Source organism: Balaenoptera physalus (assembly GCF_965194825.1).
Source record: "Balaenoptera physalus genome assembly, chromosome: 8".
In the NCBI taxonomy this organism is placed as follows: domain Eukaryota; kingdom Metazoa; phylum Chordata; class Mammalia; order Artiodactyla; family Balaenopteridae; genus Balaenoptera; species Balaenoptera physalus.
The window spans coordinates 71,479,870-71,498,315 of record NC_138887.1 but is presented as its reverse complement, the minus strand read 5'-3'; the positions used below and the strand labels follow the sequence as shown (position 1 = coordinate 71,498,315).

The 18,446-nt window shown below is 38.1% G+C and overlaps 1 protein-coding gene across 19 annotated transcripts in view; it reads left to right on the top strand.

Annotated features, from left to right (window-relative positions):
- ADAM22 (ADAM metallopeptidase domain 22) overlaps nucleotides 1–18,446 on the top strand; it is a gene marked incomplete at its 3' end in the record, with an annotated part of 241,995 nt that overhangs the window by 155,196 nt on the left and 68,353 nt on the right. For all 19 annotated transcript variants that reach the window (XM_082471705.1, XM_082471709.1, XM_082471696.1 and 16 more), the window contains exons 5-9: nucleotides 2,676–2,758; nucleotides 7,045–7,108; nucleotides 9,511–9,580; nucleotides 13,891–13,961; nucleotides 17,212–17,286. In XM_082471705.1, the coding sequence (XP_082327831.1) occupies nucleotides 2,676–2,758; nucleotides 7,045–7,108; nucleotides 9,511–9,580; nucleotides 13,891–13,961; nucleotides 17,212–17,286 (363 nt within the window). The remainder of the gene's footprint in view (nucleotides 1–2,675; nucleotides 2,759–7,044; nucleotides 7,109–9,510; nucleotides 9,581–13,890; nucleotides 13,962–17,211; nucleotides 17,287–18,446) is intronic.

The following is an 18,446-nucleotide window of genomic DNA, read 5'->3' as shown; positions in this document are numbered from 1 at the left end:
AAATTGAGGAGATTTCCCTCCCTGGTGTTTATGCTTCTCTTGAAGTGTCATGGAAACATTTGATAATGATTCAACCATATTGAGCTCTTCATTTCATTTGCAGCGTTAGGCTTTTGTGCAGACGGACCATGATCATATGCTATTTTTGGATTGACTCCTATTTTTCAGAATCAGAAATTAGTGAAAGATTGTTTTCTATTATCTAATCATCTATTTATAAAGCCCCTATATAATGGATTGTTTCAAAACATGAATTCTTTGTCCTTTTTTATGATTTAACATAACATGTTTCCAAAGTTGGTATTTTAAAGAAAACTTTAGTAATTTATAAAACATGTCTTATATGCCTGTACCTCTGATGTATTTTCCCCACATACAATGACTTGTCAGCTTCCATTGTTCCCTAACCTGATACCATAATTCTTGTGATTATCTTCCTGGTTTCTGTTTCTCTTTGTTTCTACTATCTTTCTACCTACTCTTCACTGTGTGTTTTAGACCTCTGAGAGAGATCTGATTGGGTTATTTAGTCTGTGTCCAATTTAAAGAAATGCTGCTCTGTCTTTCCAGGTCACCCCATTGACCTTTGGCTTTTTGTGTCTGGCCAATCAAATGCTAGAGTTTTGATTGGTCCAATCAGATGTGTCCAGGAAATCAAGGTCATTTGAAACATAGTAACCTCTCCTCCACTAATCTTTTGGATAGTTCACCAATCCAACAGCCCAACAGAGGGAATTTTAAGTTCTGTTAAATTTACCCCCCAGCTTTACTCCAAAAATTAAAAACAAACAAACAAACAAAAACAGCCTAGGGTAAGCTTGCATTGCATAACTCACAGGTTCTAGGTCCAACTCATAAGTAATGTAGGGGGAAGGACACAGGCCTCACATTCACACATTCACACAAAGTTTGCACCCCTACTTGGCAACTTCCCAGGTGGACAGCCTTGACTCTCAGAGATTGTGACCTCCTATGTGAAATAGAGACGACAGTGTTTCTTTGTAGAAGCGATGTGAGGATTTAAGGAGATTGTGTGAGTAAACTGAGTAGGACAATAGGTGACACACAGTAATCATAATGGTAGCAAACGTTTATTGAGTGTGTACCAAGTGCCATGTGTTATTCTAAGCCCTTTATGCATGTTAGCTCTTTAATCCTCTGAACAACCCTATGAGATTATAACACAGGGAGGCTCTGTGATTTGCTTGAGATTACACGGCTAGTAAGTGAAGGAGCTAATAGCTCACACTGTTAACAGCCAAACCAACCCTACCCCGGAAGTCAGGGACTGGCTTTGTTTCTCCCCTTAAGTCTGTGGCCTTCTGGGTTCCATTGCCTGTCAGAATTACACGTGAAGGACCTCCCTATCTTATCCTCCATCCGATCCAACCCCAGTCCTCAGTTCATGATTCTCAGTGACTCCCTTGGGAGTGTGGAGGTGTCAGGGTGTCACGGCTTGTGCTGCGTGCCATTTTGCCCGCTCTCTGCTCCCTCAGCAAAGCTGAGCTTCACCCTGTCCTGTGGGGTTATCTCATGAGGAACAGCAGGCTCAGGCCAGGCTGCCTTCCTTGGAATTCCGGTGAAGAAAATGTCTTCAACCTTGTTCCATCATTACGTCTTCCTGTTCTCTCCCCTGCCCTTGTCAAGCACTGAGTATTTTAAGTGGGCTTAGTCCTTAAGCCAGACTGTGAAGTAGGTAACATTTGCCCCTTTAAAGCACCCATTCCTTCAGTCCTTCCTACATTGCTCTTTCACATATCAGTGAGTCAGTTGAATTAAAAGCTTTCAGCTTCTGAGGAAATGGGAGATTAGTGGGGGAATGGGAAAGGTCATTTAGACCAGTGCTTCTCAAACTTAAATGTGCATATGAATCACCTAGGTACCTTGTTAAAATGCTGATTCTGATCCAGTAGGTCCGGGTTGGGCCCTGGGATTCTGCATTTCTGATATGCTTCTGGTGATGCCACTGCTGCTGTTTTCTAGACCACAGTGTGAGCAGTAAGCATCTAACGACTGGGGTACCACCTTGAGATGCCAGAGGCACTACCCTGTTACCTTTTCCAGGAACATTTAATCCAAAGAAATGAGTCTCTTAGTGGAATTTCGTTAATATGGCTCACTTCTAGAAGAAACTTCTCAATTTCAAACCCTACCCTAGACTGCTTACCAGTAAAGCCATTCCTAGTTGGAGAAAAGACTAGTGTAAACTTGTCAAGTTTTGATAACTGTAAAAATAGGCATTTTTCTCCATCAATTTAATTTAGTGACTCTCAGATGATTTATATTCATTTTACTTCACTTTATGGGGAAGCACATCATTTTGCTGCTACTCAAGGTTGAGTTTCTCAGGACTGGGGAAATCGCTGATTGAACTTTTCCTGGTGCTGGGGGCCACATATGTATTTCAGAGTCTGTTTCTTTGTTCCGTCTATCATCACCTACATAAAAGGAAAGTTAAGTCAACTTTTATTTCCCTGTCTTTTGATTTGGAGTCAGCTCGCTGGGAGTGTTTATGAATAATTCTGTTAGAAATGGTTTGATAATACTAGCCTGGATAGTGAAACATTGTACAGAGCTTTGCACATGGAGGTGCAGTGTGGGCAGAAACCTGTGAAACGATGTGGCAGATTCTCTTTGTGATGGCAGAGGCTTATGTTCTCTATTTCTGCTTTCAGGGCGGAGAGCACTGTTACTACCAGGGCCGCATCCGAGGAAACCCTGCCTCATTTGTGGCATTGTCAACATGCCATGGACTTCAGTAAGTGTCCCCAAATTTTTTGTATCATCCATTTTTTTTCAGTCACTTATTTTCTTTATTTTTAATGCACCGTGGTCAAAATCTCTATTTTATATCAAGAACTAATTTTAAATCAGTGGTGGATCAAATCTTTTTCTCATTTGTGGTTTATAAACCAAGCAGACTGTTAAATTAGAGATGCAGAGACCAGGGGCTCTATGATTATAATATGCATCCTTAGTGATGTTTGAAACATTTTTCTAGTTTCATCCAGATGGAGACAGGAGTGGTTTGGGTAACTTTGTTCTCTGTTTCCCTGGGTGTTTAGCCCCTTGGTACCCGTTCTACCCCTCCTACTCCTTGATGTTCATTTTTACGTTTGTATGGAATAATAGAGATTTCAGGAGGGGGAAACTCCTGACTCCTTGCAAGGGCTGCAGGTGACCTCAAGAGCTCATGTATTTTAGCCCTTTATTCAGCCAGAATCCCACCTAACTCTCAGCAAACTCGTGGGAGGGTCCATTTGTTCTCAGAAATCTCTATGGAATGAAGTTCATCCTTCCTCAGGACCTTGCTTCCTTTTACATAACCTTCACTATCAAAGTAGGTTTGCTGATGTTTACTCTGGAAATAGATCAGCTTCCTCCATCCTGTCGATGATGGTGATACCCAGGTGGCTGTCTGTCTCTTACTTGTCTTGTGACCCCTTATAAAGATACTGTGTCAGCCCTCAGCATTCTACTTAGACTAAATCATCCAAGCTCCTTGTTACTTTTTGGGGCCCAGAACCAGCTAGCACTTTAGTTTTGTGAAATTTTTGTTTGGAAGCTTTAAAATACTTCCTGTCTGTTACCAAGTTAGAGACGTGGGTTTTTGATCTAACCAACAGTTATTGAGCACCTGGTGTGTGCCAGCCACTTGGAATATTAAGGGGATTAGAACGTGAGCCCTGCCCGCAAGAGCTCCCAGTCTAGTGGGGAAGCTAAATCTAGCCCAGCTTCGTGCTATGGAATGTGGTAGGTATACTTGTTTTCTTTGAGAGAGAAAAAAACTGAGAAAAACGCAAGCTGAGGGTGGGCACTGAAGAATGAGGTCATCCCTGAGGGCTCCAGAGAGATGTCACCTGCAGAAGATGGAGTGGGCCCTGGAACAGGCTTTGATAGAATCTTCCAGGAGAGGGGTTCGACTGACAGGTCCAGAGAAAGTGAGGAAAGAGACCTAATGGGAAAGGCTGGGAAGTCTAGCCAGTCTGCCTAAGTGGTGCCTCTGGTCAGGCTCTGGCAGTAGGTACGTGAGAGGCAGGAAGGAGAGAACACAGGGATCAGATAAATAGCCAGAGAAAGGAGGTCACATGCCTGAGAGCAGGATGGACCTCCATTTGCTTATTGCTTTTTTTCTAAAGGACCATTTTACTAATTTTAAATAAATTCTTTGAATAAGGAGACATTTTTACAAACATGGAATCCGTTCCTAATATCTGAGAGCCTCTGTGTTCTTAATCTGGAAAAAGAAACGTCGATATCCCCTTCAGCAGTAAAATTGTCATCTCTGATCTCAGGATGAGCACAGCTGTCAGCCAGGAATAGTACACTGGGCCTGCCGACTTTTGTGACAGCAAATGTCTGTTCTAGACTTTTTTCCTTCCTCTCTCTTCCTCTTAAAATCTCAGTCCAAAGTCACAGTGTAAGTGTCTTGCCCAGTGCATGTTCCAATTCCTCCCTGCCCCTCCCCTCCCCCACCCCCCAGTTTTCCAAATGGACACAATATTGTGAGAATCAGAGAGAAGGTATTACTGCCTTCTAAGGACCCTAACAGACCTGAGACCCTCAGACCAACAGCTACTAATCCTACACAGTTCTAAGGATGGAAAGGGAACTTTAAGGACGTTTTAGTGACTAGATGAGGAGTTGAACTCAGAGCCGGCTTCTGTTGTTGTAACTAAGTAAAATTTATTTCTCCCTTTAGAAACTTTTTCATTTAAGACTAAACAAGAAGAAACAAACAGAAAACCCACCGTGTGTAGGGACACTGTCAGGATTGTGTACAAGTGTATTTTGGTGTTCTTAGACTTTTATGAGCATGTGAAAAAATTCACTCTTGTTCCTTTTTGTTATTTATTAATTATTACTTTTCATCTTGATTTTACCTTCTGAACAAACATTGCTGACAGAAATATTTGGGGGAGCTATTTCTAAATATTAAATAATTTATGTTGTCTCAATTGCAGTGATTTAGATATGAGACATATTATTTCATCCATGACTCATCTTCTATAAATGACCAAGTACATGTTGAGATTTTTCATTTTTCTTGATTTACTGAATTCCATTAAAGAACATAAAGGGTAAAATAATCAAACTCATATCTTTTCCATAAAGAACCTGCAGGAGCACATTTTTTTTCAAATTCGAAGGACTGATGGGCAATATTTTGGTCTTGGTATGTCTGATGTTTTGACAAAATCCTGTAACTATGGGAACATTAAAGAATGGAATCAAATGTAAGTTTATTGCCCTCTTGTGGCAATTTGTAAGAATGACTATTTCCTTTCAAAATCTTGTTTTGGTGCAGCCTTTTAAAATTTTAGCTCAATCGATTGGCCGGTAATGACTTGGTCCTAGCTATAGGATTTTATCAATTATAAACTCTGTGATGGACTCAGTATACTATTTTGAATTTATATAAATGTAACAGAAAGCTTTCAATCCTCAAAGTAAATGAAACACACATGCTTTTTAATTGTTAAAGAATCAAAAATGGCATATTTTCATTTAGGGAACCAGGACTTCCCTGGTGGTCCAGTGGTTAAGACTCCACACTTCCAGTGCAGGGGGTGTGGATTCGATCCCTAGTCCAGGAAGTTCCACATGCCCTGGGGCCAAAAAAAAAATAATAATTCATTTAGGGAACCAGAATCTTCATGGATGGTGTCAGAATCTGCTTTGTTTATACCATGTATCATGATGTTTAAATCTAATAAAAAATAACTGATTTTTGCATTGGATACTAACCTAATTCAAGAGGAAATAACACCCAATACTATTTAAACAAAACAATCTGCTTGCTACTTAAGCAGTGTAGCCATGTGAACTTTGACAAAGGGTGATGGTTTTGTACAGTTTTCTGGTTGGGTCTGGCCTGTTATCAGCAGAATGTTCACTGCCATATTTGGTCTACTGTTCTGAAAATGCTCCCCTCACTGATTCCTTAGGCATATATTGTCAGTAATATCTTACAATCTGCGTCTGTTTATCTTTAAATTCCAAATGCAATGTCATCCAAATTCAGAAAGTGCACTTTGGGTTGAAAACATTACAGATGTGAAAAGGGCAGTTCTAAGGGTATATGAAAGTAGAGGACATGTGGAAGATATTACTGCAGGAGTGAATGAATTTGGATAGACACAGAGCTGGAGGCCATTATAATTATAGCTCAGGAAACCAGCCGATTTCACTAAGCGATCAATGAAAGACACATACTATTCTATGGTTAGCAGCTTGGGTATAATGCAGTCATTTCCACCTAACACTGAAAAGTGACTGCAGAAGATCACAGCTTCACCCCCCTCAGACACCTGAGTGGTAACACAAGTTCCTTCAGTATCAGAAGGGACCTGATCTTAGTAGAAAAACCACATTCCTCTAAATGGGGTGGCTATCGGATCTTTCTGAGTGGGAGTCGAGGCCATATGTAGCTTAAGATGCCCTCCAGAGGATTTCTCAATTGGCTGATAGTCATCTGTAGCCAATGAGGTCCAAAACTGAACTTCAGATTTGCGCCCTGTTCCCTGCATCCTGCTGCCTTGTGCCCGCCTTATTCTGCTCTTCCTGCAGCTTTTTTCATCTTATTAAATGTATATGATGTGTGTGTATGTATGTGTGTGTGTGAGATACGTGGAGTGGGGTGTGTGTGTTGTGTGTGTGTCTGTGGTATGTGGTGTGTATATGTGTGGGGTTGTGGTGTGTAATGTATGGTATATGGTGTGTGTGTGTGGTATGGTATGTGGGTGGTGTGTGTGTAGTATGGGTGGTGTGTGTGGTGTGTGTGTGTGTGTGTGGTATGGGTGGTATGTGTGAGTGTGTAGGACGTGTGGTGTGTGTGATGTGTGTGAGTGTGTATGATGTGTGGTGTGGGTGGTATGTGTGTGTGGGGGGTGTGCTATGTGGTGTGCACCCCGTGTGATGGGTGGGACTGGGAAGTGGGCATTGAGAAGCAAACTGGCCCTCCGGCTCCTGCTGACTTTAAAATGATCTTGTTCTGAGGCAAGAGTCAATTGCCAGGCCTAACTATTTTCTTGTCCTTGGCAGTGGGATGTTCTATGATGGGAACCACACCTATCTCATCGAGCCAGAAGGAAATGACACCTCTCAAGTAAGTGCTCCTGTTTGCTGTGGCAAATGTAAATGTTGATGCTGGGAGCTTTTTTTCCCTCTTTTTTTCTCTCTATTTTGCTTTATTTTCATATTTTAGGGTCAGGAATATATGTATACATATATACGTATAATATGTTCACATGTATATTTAAATTAAATAGTGAATAAGGCAAAATCACAGTGATCTTTTCCAAAAAAATCTGCCTATTACTCTTCCATTCGGTTGGAAATACTTTCCTTCTGAGGTGTTCTGAAGCCTTCATTTCTATCTCCACCATAATGTGCTGTGGTCTGTCTTAATCTGCTCAGGCTATCATTATAAAATGGGTGGCTTAAACAACAGAAATTTATTTTCACACAGTTCTGGGGACTGGAAGTCCAAGATCAAGGTGCCAGCAGGGTCAGTGTCCATTGAGGGCTCTCTCCCTGGGGTGCAGACAGCCACCTTCTCACTGTGTCCTCACATGACAGAGAGAGGGTGTGAGGTCTGGTGCCTTTTCCTCTTCTTATAAGGGCACAAGCCTTATCAGATTAGGACCTCACTCTTGTGACCTCTGTTAACCTTTATTGCATCCTCACAGGCCCTGTCTCCCAATATAATCACATTAGGAGTTTAGGGCTTAAACATGAATTTTGGAAGACACATAGTCAGTTCATAACAGATCGAATCCACAGATAATGTGATTTTCCACCCTTTTTCTTTTCTAGATTCCAGATTTTTCTCTATTGCCCATTTTCTTTAAGGCCCCGTGGTGATGAAGTTTAGAGAAATCTGGGTTTTCTCAATTCTCTCTCTCACTTTAGTTGAAACATTCATTTTTCACAAATTAGAAAAGGGTTACTATTACTGGCTACAGAGAAACACATGCACTTCCATCCTAGCTCTGTACACACAGATATTCTTCCATGTATCATGGAACACTGATCAAACACTTAGAGAGGCAAATAATTTCAAGAAACACACATTGTTTTGCCACTCATAAACAACGTTGTGTGGGAAACTATCTGTTTTGTGTGTTATTTTCTGGGTACCCACTGAAAGCTGTCCTGTCACTTTGCTTGACAGTGTGATTTTTTTTGTTTTTAAATAAATTTATTTATTTATTTTTGGCTGTGTTGGGTCTTTGTTGCTGTGTGCGGGCTTTCTCTAGTTGCAGTGAGCGGGGGCCACTCTTTGTTGTGGTGCGCAGGCTTCTCATTGCGGTGGCTTCTTGTTGCAGAGCACAGGCTCTAGGCGCATGGGCTTCAGTAGTTGTGGCTTGCGGGCTCTAGAGTGCAGGCTCAATAGTTGTGGCGCATGGGCTTAGCTGCTCCGCGGCATGTGGGATCTTCCCGGACCAGGGCTCGAACCCGCGTCCCCTGCATTGGCAGGCAGATTCCTAACCACTGCGCCACCAGGGAAGCCCGACAATGTGATTTTTAAAAAAAGTAATATCATGAAACTTGATTATTTATGACATTCTTTTTTTGGTAGTTGAAGGAAGCCAGATGAAGTTATTTGAATGTTCATTAAGTTTTCTTAGATGAAACATGGCTTTTTTTTTTTTTTTTTTTTTTTAAAATGTTGAATCCCAGTTCCTATTCTTTTTTTTTTTTTAATTTATTTATTTTATTTATGGCTGTGTTGGGTCTTCGTTTCTGTGCGAGGGCTTTCTCCAGTTGTGGCAAGCGGGGGCCACTCTTCATTGCGGTGCGCGGGCCTCTCGCTATCGCGGCCTCTCTTGTTGCGGAGCACAGGCTCCAGACGCGCAGGCTCAGCAATTGTGGCTCACGGGCCCAGCCGCTCCGCGGCATGTGGGATCTTCCCAGACCAGGGCTCGAACCCGTGTCCCCTGCATTGGCAGGCGGATTCTCAACCACTGCGCCACCAGGGAAGCCCCCGAAACATGGCTTTTTATCTGTTGGTTTTTCACAGAAGTTTATGTGACACTTGAATTTTGAGGCCGGGTCTGCTTTGGGCATTCTGCTTGTTCCAGTCATCCCGCTTCCCATTACAGGCAGACTGTTAGCTCTGCAGTGTGCCTAACAAAGCTGTCAGGCTCTAAAAGGGGGCAGGCCTCTGTGGAAAGGAACCAGTTGTAAAAAACATTAACCCATTTTCCCAGACGTCTTGTTTCTCTTTGGGGGAATAGGTCCATTCATTTTTCTTTTTGATTACTGCAGGCTTTGGCTTCTCTGTCTGTGAAGGCGTTTTGCTTTCAATGGGCTGTCACTCTGGTGCTGGGAGAATACAAGAGTGAGCTGGAGGGGTTGTGCAATGGCTCTTCGCCTTTCCAAACCCAAGAGAATGCGTAGTCAAGCGACAGTTCTTTTAAGGTCTAAGCTCCTCCAGCTATGATTGCCTGAGCCTGGAGATATCTGGTTGTTCATGCCTCATCTCTCTTGTTTGTGTTGTTTCAGGAGGATTTCCGTTTTCATTCGGTTTACAAATCCAGACTGTTTGAATTTCCCTTGGATGATCTTCCATCTGGTATGATCTTCTTATAGTGATTTAAAAAAAAAAGACAACGTTAGTAATTCATTTTAATGCTTTAGAGCTAATTATATGTGGAATATCATCAGCCTGTGACTGCTCATAACAGTTTTAGAAAGTCAAGTGACATCAAGAGAGAGAATAAAATGCAAACCTACCTCATGTTTATAGTGGATGAGTTTGGAAAGATATAGCTTGAACATGATGAAGGAAAACTTTTTAAAATTATAAGACTCAAAGTAAGGTATTACAGGAGAAATAATGTTAAAGCAAAAATTGGTCTGCATACATAGAATATATAAAACTCCTTCTTGGTGAAATACTGAGTTTGTAAACATAGAGATGAACCCTTAATTATTTTCCTGTTTGTTGTTTCCTCATCTCTTTTTGCCCCAGCATTTTAAGAAAGAACTATTGTAGATTAACATTTATCATTATGATGTGCTATTTGTGAAATTGGTCTTCCTTCCCATGTGTGTTTATGGGTCCATCTATTTATAGATTTGATATGAGAGTTGCATCCATGTCTTCTCTTGGAAAGAAAGGCAGAGTACTCATGCTTTGGCCTCATTAGTGGAGCAATGATTATGCAGAGTGCATTTATCTTTGGCTATGCTAGACTCATTCATGTTCTCCTTCTAAAGATAGGGCACACTTTGAATATCTGATGTGGAGATGCTTCCTCCCCTATTTAGTGAGCCCTGACTATGGCCATAGTACATTCTAATTTTTAAACTCTTTTTAATCTTTGCAACAGCTCTGTGAGGTCAATATTATCATTCCTATTTTATAGATGAAGAAACAGAAGCTCAGCTAGTTTGTTTTTTCTAGGGTCCCACAGCTAGTAAGGGGCTGAATGGGGGTTTGGATTATGGCATTATGAGAATGTACCCCGGGAGAGAGGCACAAGGGCAAATGGAAAAATTACTAGACTAAAGCAAACCCTAAACTACTACTTAGGAAAATGACTTAAAGGCTGCATTGTCTTCTCATTGGAAAATGAAATAAGTGTTTTCTAATGTTCCTTCCTCTCTGAAACAAATTTGTAACTCCTTGACCTTCTGCGGTTACCCTGAAGAGAAACAGAACTCACCCCTTCTCTCCTGCTGCCAAAGAAATAGAAGATCCTGTTTTATAGAATTCACTATTTGGAAAAATCTGCAAATGAGCATATAGCTAGCTGCTTGTACTTTACATGGACACTTTAGACTGTTCCTTCGTTATCTATGAAACTTTTTATAATCCCTATTATGGGAAGAAAATAAATCATGGTTAGCTGCCTGAGAACAAAGTTACAATCTTATAGGCATTACTGGAAACAATAAACATTAATTAATATTTAAAGGAATAACTAAAGAGTCCCCCCTAAGGACTTTATTGTAGGCTTGCCATTGATACAATCTTATAATTTTTTAAAAACTTTGTTCAGGGTTTCTTTACAACAGAAACTTTGGAAGTGACTCAGCAGTTTTGCTGTTATTAAAATGAGTTTTGAACATATTCTTTGAAAACGCAAGTCTGTCTCAGTTTGTTCCTGGTTTTCTTTTCTTATCAGAGGTTTACAGCGTCAATTTTGAGTGTCATTTGTCTCTCAAGATATTTAGATTTACTATGACAAATGAGAAGGAAACAAAAAATAGACAAATGTTAAAACTGCAATATTTGTGATATAAGCTCAAAAGTAAGCTTTTTTATTTTAGATTTAATAAAGTGTCACTGAGTTTCAGATTATATTATGTCTTTTTTTTTTTTTGCTATGCATTATGTATTTGCCAGAGATAGAAATATGATCAGGTGCTCCCCAAACTTGTTTGACTGTGGAACGTTTTGTTTCATCTGACACATCTCTCAGGACTAGTATTCCTAAGAACACATTTTGAGAAAAGCTTATTTATTTAAACACTGACCACTTAGCACTCAGTGTTCTAAAAATCACTACAATGAAAAACAAACTAAGCAAACAGAACAGAAATAGACTCATAGATACAGAGAACAGTTGGGTGATTGCCAGGGCAGATGGGAATGGGGGCCAGGTGAAATAGGTAAAGAGGGTGATGAGGTACAAACTTCCAGTTATAAAATAAATACGTCATGGGGATGTAATGTAAAGCATAGGGAATGTAGTCAATAATATGTAATAACTTTGTATGGAGACAGATGGTAACTAGACTTACCTAAAACCATTTCAAACTATATACATTCAATAAATATCAAATCACTGTGATGTACACCTGAAATTAATATGATATTGTATGTCAATTGTACTGCAATAGAAAATTACTATGATGAAATACGTGAAACTAGTGTACTGTTTGCTGAGTTTTGACACCCATATACGCCCCTGGTGAGATATAGAGCATTTCTATTACCCCAGTAACTTCCTTTGTGTCTGTTCCCTGTCAGTGCCACCACTTCTGCAGTCCCTTTTCTGACTTTTTCACCATAGATTAGTTTCTCCTGTTGTAGCTCTTCATACAAATGGAATTATGCATCATGTTCAGTTTGTTTTGCTTAGCACATGCCTGAGATCTATGTTGTTGAGGGTAGCAATTGTTCTTTCTTTTATATTATTGAGTATGTTCTTATTGTATGAATATACCACAATTTTTTATCTCTTCCGTCGATGGACATTTGGATTGTTTCCAGTTTTTGGCTATTATGACTATAACAACTATGAAAATTCTTGTCCAAACCTTTTTTGTGGACACACGTCTACATTTCTCTATCAAATACCTGGGAGTGAAATCACTGGGTCATAAGGTAGGTATATGTTTAACTGTATACCATTGTTCTCAAACTTCAGCATGCATCAGAATCACCTGGAGGGCTTGGTCAACACAGATTGCTGGCTTCATCTTTAGGGTTGTTGTTTTTTTTTTTTTCAGCTGCTTTATTATGGTATAATTGACATACAAAAAGCTTTATATGTTTACTGTATACAACTTGATGAGTTTGGAGATAAATATACACCCATGAAATCATCATCACAATCTCTGCCATAAACATATCCATCCATTCCAAAAGTTTCCTCCAGCCCTCTTTATTTATGATGATGATAAAAACACTTAACATAAAATCTAACCTCTTAGCAAATTTTTAAGTATACAATACAGTATCGTTAACTATATGCACTAAGCTGTACAATAGATCTCTAGGACTTACTCATCTTGTATAACTGAAACTCTGTGCACTTTGACTAATAACTCCTTATATCCCCTTCCCTGCAGCCCCTGGCAACTACCATTCTAATCTCTGTTTCTCTGAGTTTGACTATTTTAGATCCCTCATATAAGTGGTATCCTATAGTATTTGTCCTTCTGTGTCTAGCTTATTTCACTTAACAAAATGTCCTCTAGGTTCATCTATGTTGTCGCAAATGGCAGGATTTCCTTTATTAAGGCTGAATAATATTCCATTGTATGTATATATCATATTTTCTTTATCCACTCATCCACTGATAGACATTTAGGTTACCTCTGTATCTTGACTGTTGTTAATAATGCTGCAGTGAACATGGGAGTACAGATATTTCTTTGAGATCCTGATTTAAATTCCTTTGGCTATATACCCAGAATTGGGATTGCTGGATCATATGGTATTTCTCTTTTAAATTCTTTCAGGAACCTTCATAATGTTTTCCATAGTGGCTGCACTAATTTCTACAGCTTTTGATTAAGTATACCTTGGGTGGGTTATGAGAAATTGCATTTCCAAGTTCCCAGGTAATGCTGATGCCACTGGTCCAAGGATCACAATTTAAGAACTACTGTTGGAGGAGAAATTGCAGAACCTTTTCCCAAAGTGGTGATACCATTTTATACTCTCATCAGCATTATATGAGAGTTCTAACTGCTCCACATCTTCACCAACATTTGGTGTGTCATTCTTTAGTGAAGGTCAGTGGTGGAAGTGAAGGTTGAGTGGCTATTCAGACAATTCCCCATAAAAATGTGATGGTATTTATAGGAGAATTTTGAGAAAAAATTTGAGATAAATTAGAACAGAAATAATGTTTGAGATTTGTTTTGAATTGTATTCCTTTGTGGTATATTTATTTAGTATTAATATGAATGCAGTTACTTAGACCAATGGTCTGTATTTTCATTAAGCACAATATTATATGTTATAAAATTCATAATTAGCTATAATTCTGTAATTTATAAATAATAATTATAATACTCATTGATGATTAAAGTACAGTTATATAATTCATACTAAGAAGGGCTAGTAAAACTTTGATTAGCCTTCGTGAAAGAAACCTGGCAAATGCACTAAGTTAAATTTAATTTATTTTTATTTCCTTTTAGAATTCCAACAAGTAAACATCACTCCACCAAAATTTATTTTGAAGCCAAGACCAAAACAGAGTAAACGACAGGTATGTATTCACAGGTATATGTCATGATGTTTTAAAAACATTTGGCAACTGCCAATCAATTTAATCTACATGAAGTCTGTGAGAGATAAGAATTAGTTCAGGCTTTTGCTATAGTGTGGTAAACAAGAAGGGTGACACATTCGTAGGAGCAGTGGAGTTGGGGCCATATTATTTCATAGACTCAAAAGCACTCATAGTGGTGGTAATATGGTCATTCATCATAGAGATGGATTATGAGGCCCCTGCTGTGGCATCTCAGGTTCTTTCTACCATAGGCCTCTTTCCTTGCCTGGGTGTACACCACATCATGGAGTCTACTTGGGTGGTACGTGTCCTTGTATTTATCCCCTTAAAGATACCCCCTTAAGAGTGACTCCATCAGGTTTTGAAGCCACAAAATGGTATTTTCACACTTGAGCTATCAATACTTTGGAGTCTAGGATATAAAATCCGAATGTCTGCTTTATGAATGTTCAAAGGATATTGAACTTAATAATAACAACAGTTCGTACAGTGCTTTAAACCACATGAAGTAGGTGCTATTATTCCCCTTTCACAGCAAAAAAAAAATGATGTCTCTGAAATGTGCAAATGACTTGCCCAGAATCATAGAGCTGGTAAATAGTTTAGACAAAATAAGAACTCTGGTCATCAGAATTAAGATATTATCACAGTTGTGGTGGTGGTTGGTATGAGTGTGTGTGTATGGCATAAGAATAGGATGAGAGAAATAGACCTCTAGTAAGATAAAGCCGTTGAAGGAATGAGATATCTTCTTTTTAATATATGTTTAATAAGTATGAAATAAAATGTGTTTACATACAGATTTCTAATATGAATGATAATTCCTAAATTTTATTGAGTACTCACCATGTGCAATTGTATTAACATATTTAATCCTCATAACAATCTTTTGAGGAGGGAATTATTATTAATATTATCACTAATTTACTGGTAAAGACATTGAAGCATAAGAGGCTTAAGAAGCTTGCCCAGGGTTACATTGGGTTACCCATTGGTGGAGCTGGGATTCTGACCTAGAAGTCTGGTCTCAGAGCAGTGCTTATAACCATGTATGCATTACATACTGCCTCTCAGAAGCTGTTGTGTCCCATGAATTACTACTATGAGCTCTATATATTTTGTGAATGTACACATATATTGAGGCCCAGTTAAACAGATAAAAGTAATTGCCGTCAGGATTTAATTTGAATCAGTATTTACTTTCATGACTTAAGAACCAAGAGAATGGGATAATTTTCTTTTGACATGATCCTTGAAGTTCTTCATAAACATCTGCAACATCCAGTCATTTGCTACGCAGACAAACCCTTGATTTCTCTTTATGAGAAAGCTGTGGACCCTGGAGGTGAGGTGTTATAAAACCGTGTGGCCAATATGGCAACTCTCTGACACTAAGAAAATACTGGGACTTGTTATAAGTCTACTTGTTAGAAAGGCTCAGGTCTCTACCACAATTAACAAAGCAAATACTATCATCCTAACAACATCCTTTTTTTTTTCTAGAAATGTTTTATTGTTTATACATTTGTGAATTTGATTTCTAATAATTGATATAAATTTTATTTTAGTATTACATCTGTAAAAAATCCATTAAAAAAACTCTTGTCAGTGGATGCAGTTTATGTTATTTTTTGGTTTCCAAAACCAGAATTATAGTCTATTATTTCCTATTAATTTGATGTTTTAAGGGATTTTGAAAAGTAAAGTTTTTTAGAATTTGGGAGTGCATTAGCAATGAAACAAAATCCATGTGGCAGAAATATTTTAGTTTAAATGCAATACTCAAACATTCATGTGTTTTTTTAGGTTTGATTGTATACCCTTATGATAAAAATGGCCCTTGGGCAAGTGAATAAAAAGGTTTATTGAAAAAATAAATGTGTGTCAAAGTATGGCACAAAGGAAAAAATTAATTTTGCAGATCTTGTTAAAGATTGGGCTATAGACTAACTGCAGAGAACCAAAGGATGTGGCTGCCTTTGTGGCTCTTGACAGTACCATTCATTGGTCATGATTTTGAAGGTGGAGAAAATCTGTGGTTGAACAGACAGATATAGCTGCACTGGGTAACCAAAGACTGCCTGAGAGCTCTCCAAACTATCCTAACAGAGCTCCTATATATCACTTGGGACATCCTCTGAACCCTATCAGCAGAAGGGGCATGTCTCAAAGCCTGATCTGGAGATTATATAGTAAAAGTGTCAATCATTCCACTCCCTATGTAGAACTGTCAGAGATTCTCAGGAGCTTAAACCATGTGTTATAATCTCCACAATATACTGTTAAATGAAAATAGCCTGATGCAAAAGAGAAGGAGATAAATGGAAGTACAAAATAAAATATATCTCATATTTGATTTTATATGCATAAATATCTCTGGAAGAAACCAGTAACTGTGCTGTACCCATTGTGGGGGAAGGCGTAACAATTGGTAGATGGGGGACAGAGGTGAGAGGAGAACTTTCATCCTATACCTTTTCATAATTCTTTAATTTTTGAACCATGCAAATTTATTACTCACTCAAAAACTAAGTAAATTGATGAAAATGAAAAAAATACTAAATAAATAAAAGGGGAAATTTTGTTTTGTTTATTTCTCCCATATTTAAAAGTTTTTTAATTAAAAAATTTTGTTTCAGCTTTATTGAAGTATAATTGACAAATGTAAGATATTTAAAGTATACAGTAGGATGATTTGATATACATTATATTTGTGAAAGAATTCCCCCCATGGATTTAATTAACATATCCATCACCTTATGTATTTCCTTTTATTTTATTTTATATTTTTTTTGGTGAGAGCATTGAAATTCTACTCTATTAGCAAATTTCAATTATACAATATAGTGTTATCAATATAAGTGTCCATCAATGGATGAATGGACAAAGAAAATGTATACACACACACACACACACACACACACACACACACACACAATGGAATATTACTCAGCCTTAATAAAGAAGGAAATCCTGTCATTTGCGACAACATGGATGAACCTGGAGGGCATCTAAAAAGAAAAAAAAAAAACCTCATAGAGACAGAGTAGAAAAGCAGTTGCCAGGGGCTAGGTAGTGGGGGAAACTAGGTAGGGAGAGGTTGGTAAAAGAGTACAAGCTTTCAGCTAAAAAAGGGATAATATCTGAGAATCTAATATGTAACATAAGTTTCCCATAGCCAGGATCGGAGGCTTATTTACGTGCTATTTCCTTGATTATATTGCAGCTTCGTCGATATCCTCGTAACGTAGAGGAGGAAACCAAATATATTGAACTGATGATTGTGAATGATCATCTCATGGTATGATTTGCTGAATTTTGTGTTGTTTGAACTTGCCTGTGCCTAGGATAAAACTAGTGGGTGCAGAAATATGTTGAGAAGAAAGAAGTCTGTAAAGTTGTAAGTTGGAGAAGGTATTTGTATAAAGAAACATCTCTGTTACCCAGCAACAACCTGTAAGTAGGAAACACTCTTAGGTAAAGCAATTAACAGTATTTTGTGAGGTTCCAAAAATATTTCTGTGACTCATAATGTTAACTCTTTGGATTCAGTTAGTTAATGTAGGGGCTAATATCTTCTCTTACTAAAATCGCAAGGTTAAAAAAAAAAAGGGAAACTTCCGTTTTATATTGAAAAAGTGAAGCACCAATAATGTGATTCTTTAGTTTGCAATGTACAGCTTTATCCTAATAAACAGAAAGCAATTTTTCTATTTCTGTCTTGCTGTGTAGTAAACCATTTGGAAAGCTTATAAACTTATTTACAAAACAGAAACAGACTCACAGACTTAGAGAATGAACTTATGGTTACCAGGGGAAAAGGGTGGAGGGGAGGGATAGATTGGGAGTTTGGGATTGACATGTACACACTACTATATTTAAAATAGATAACCAACAAGGACCTACTGTATAGCAAAGGGAACTCTGCTCAATATTCTGTAATAACCTAAATGGGAAAAGAATTTGAAAATGAGTAGATACATGTATAGTATAACTGAATCACTTTACTCTACACCCGAAACTAACACAACATTGTTAATCAATATATGCTGCAATATAGAATAAGACTTAAAAAAAAAAAGAAAAGCTTATATAGCCAAACAGTGAAGATTTTTAGGATAAAAACCTAGCCAAACTTCCTTTTTTGTTGAGTCAGGTTTTTTTTAATACTCAATTCATGGGCATGTTGTATATTCAGTTCATGAGCATGTTGTATACTCAATTCATGGGCAGAGTTTTAAACTAAAAATATTCAGTGATGCACGTTGCTGAATTTTACTTAATTTCAGGTACACATACATTTTAATTTACTTTGAATTATTTATTTTGGGGAAAATGTGTCATTTATTTAAATATGATTAAACTAATAATATTGATTATTAATCATTAATTAATAATAATAATTATTATTGAGTGCTTCTTCCTTGTTCAGGGTAGGACTAAGTTCTGTCTTTCTACCAA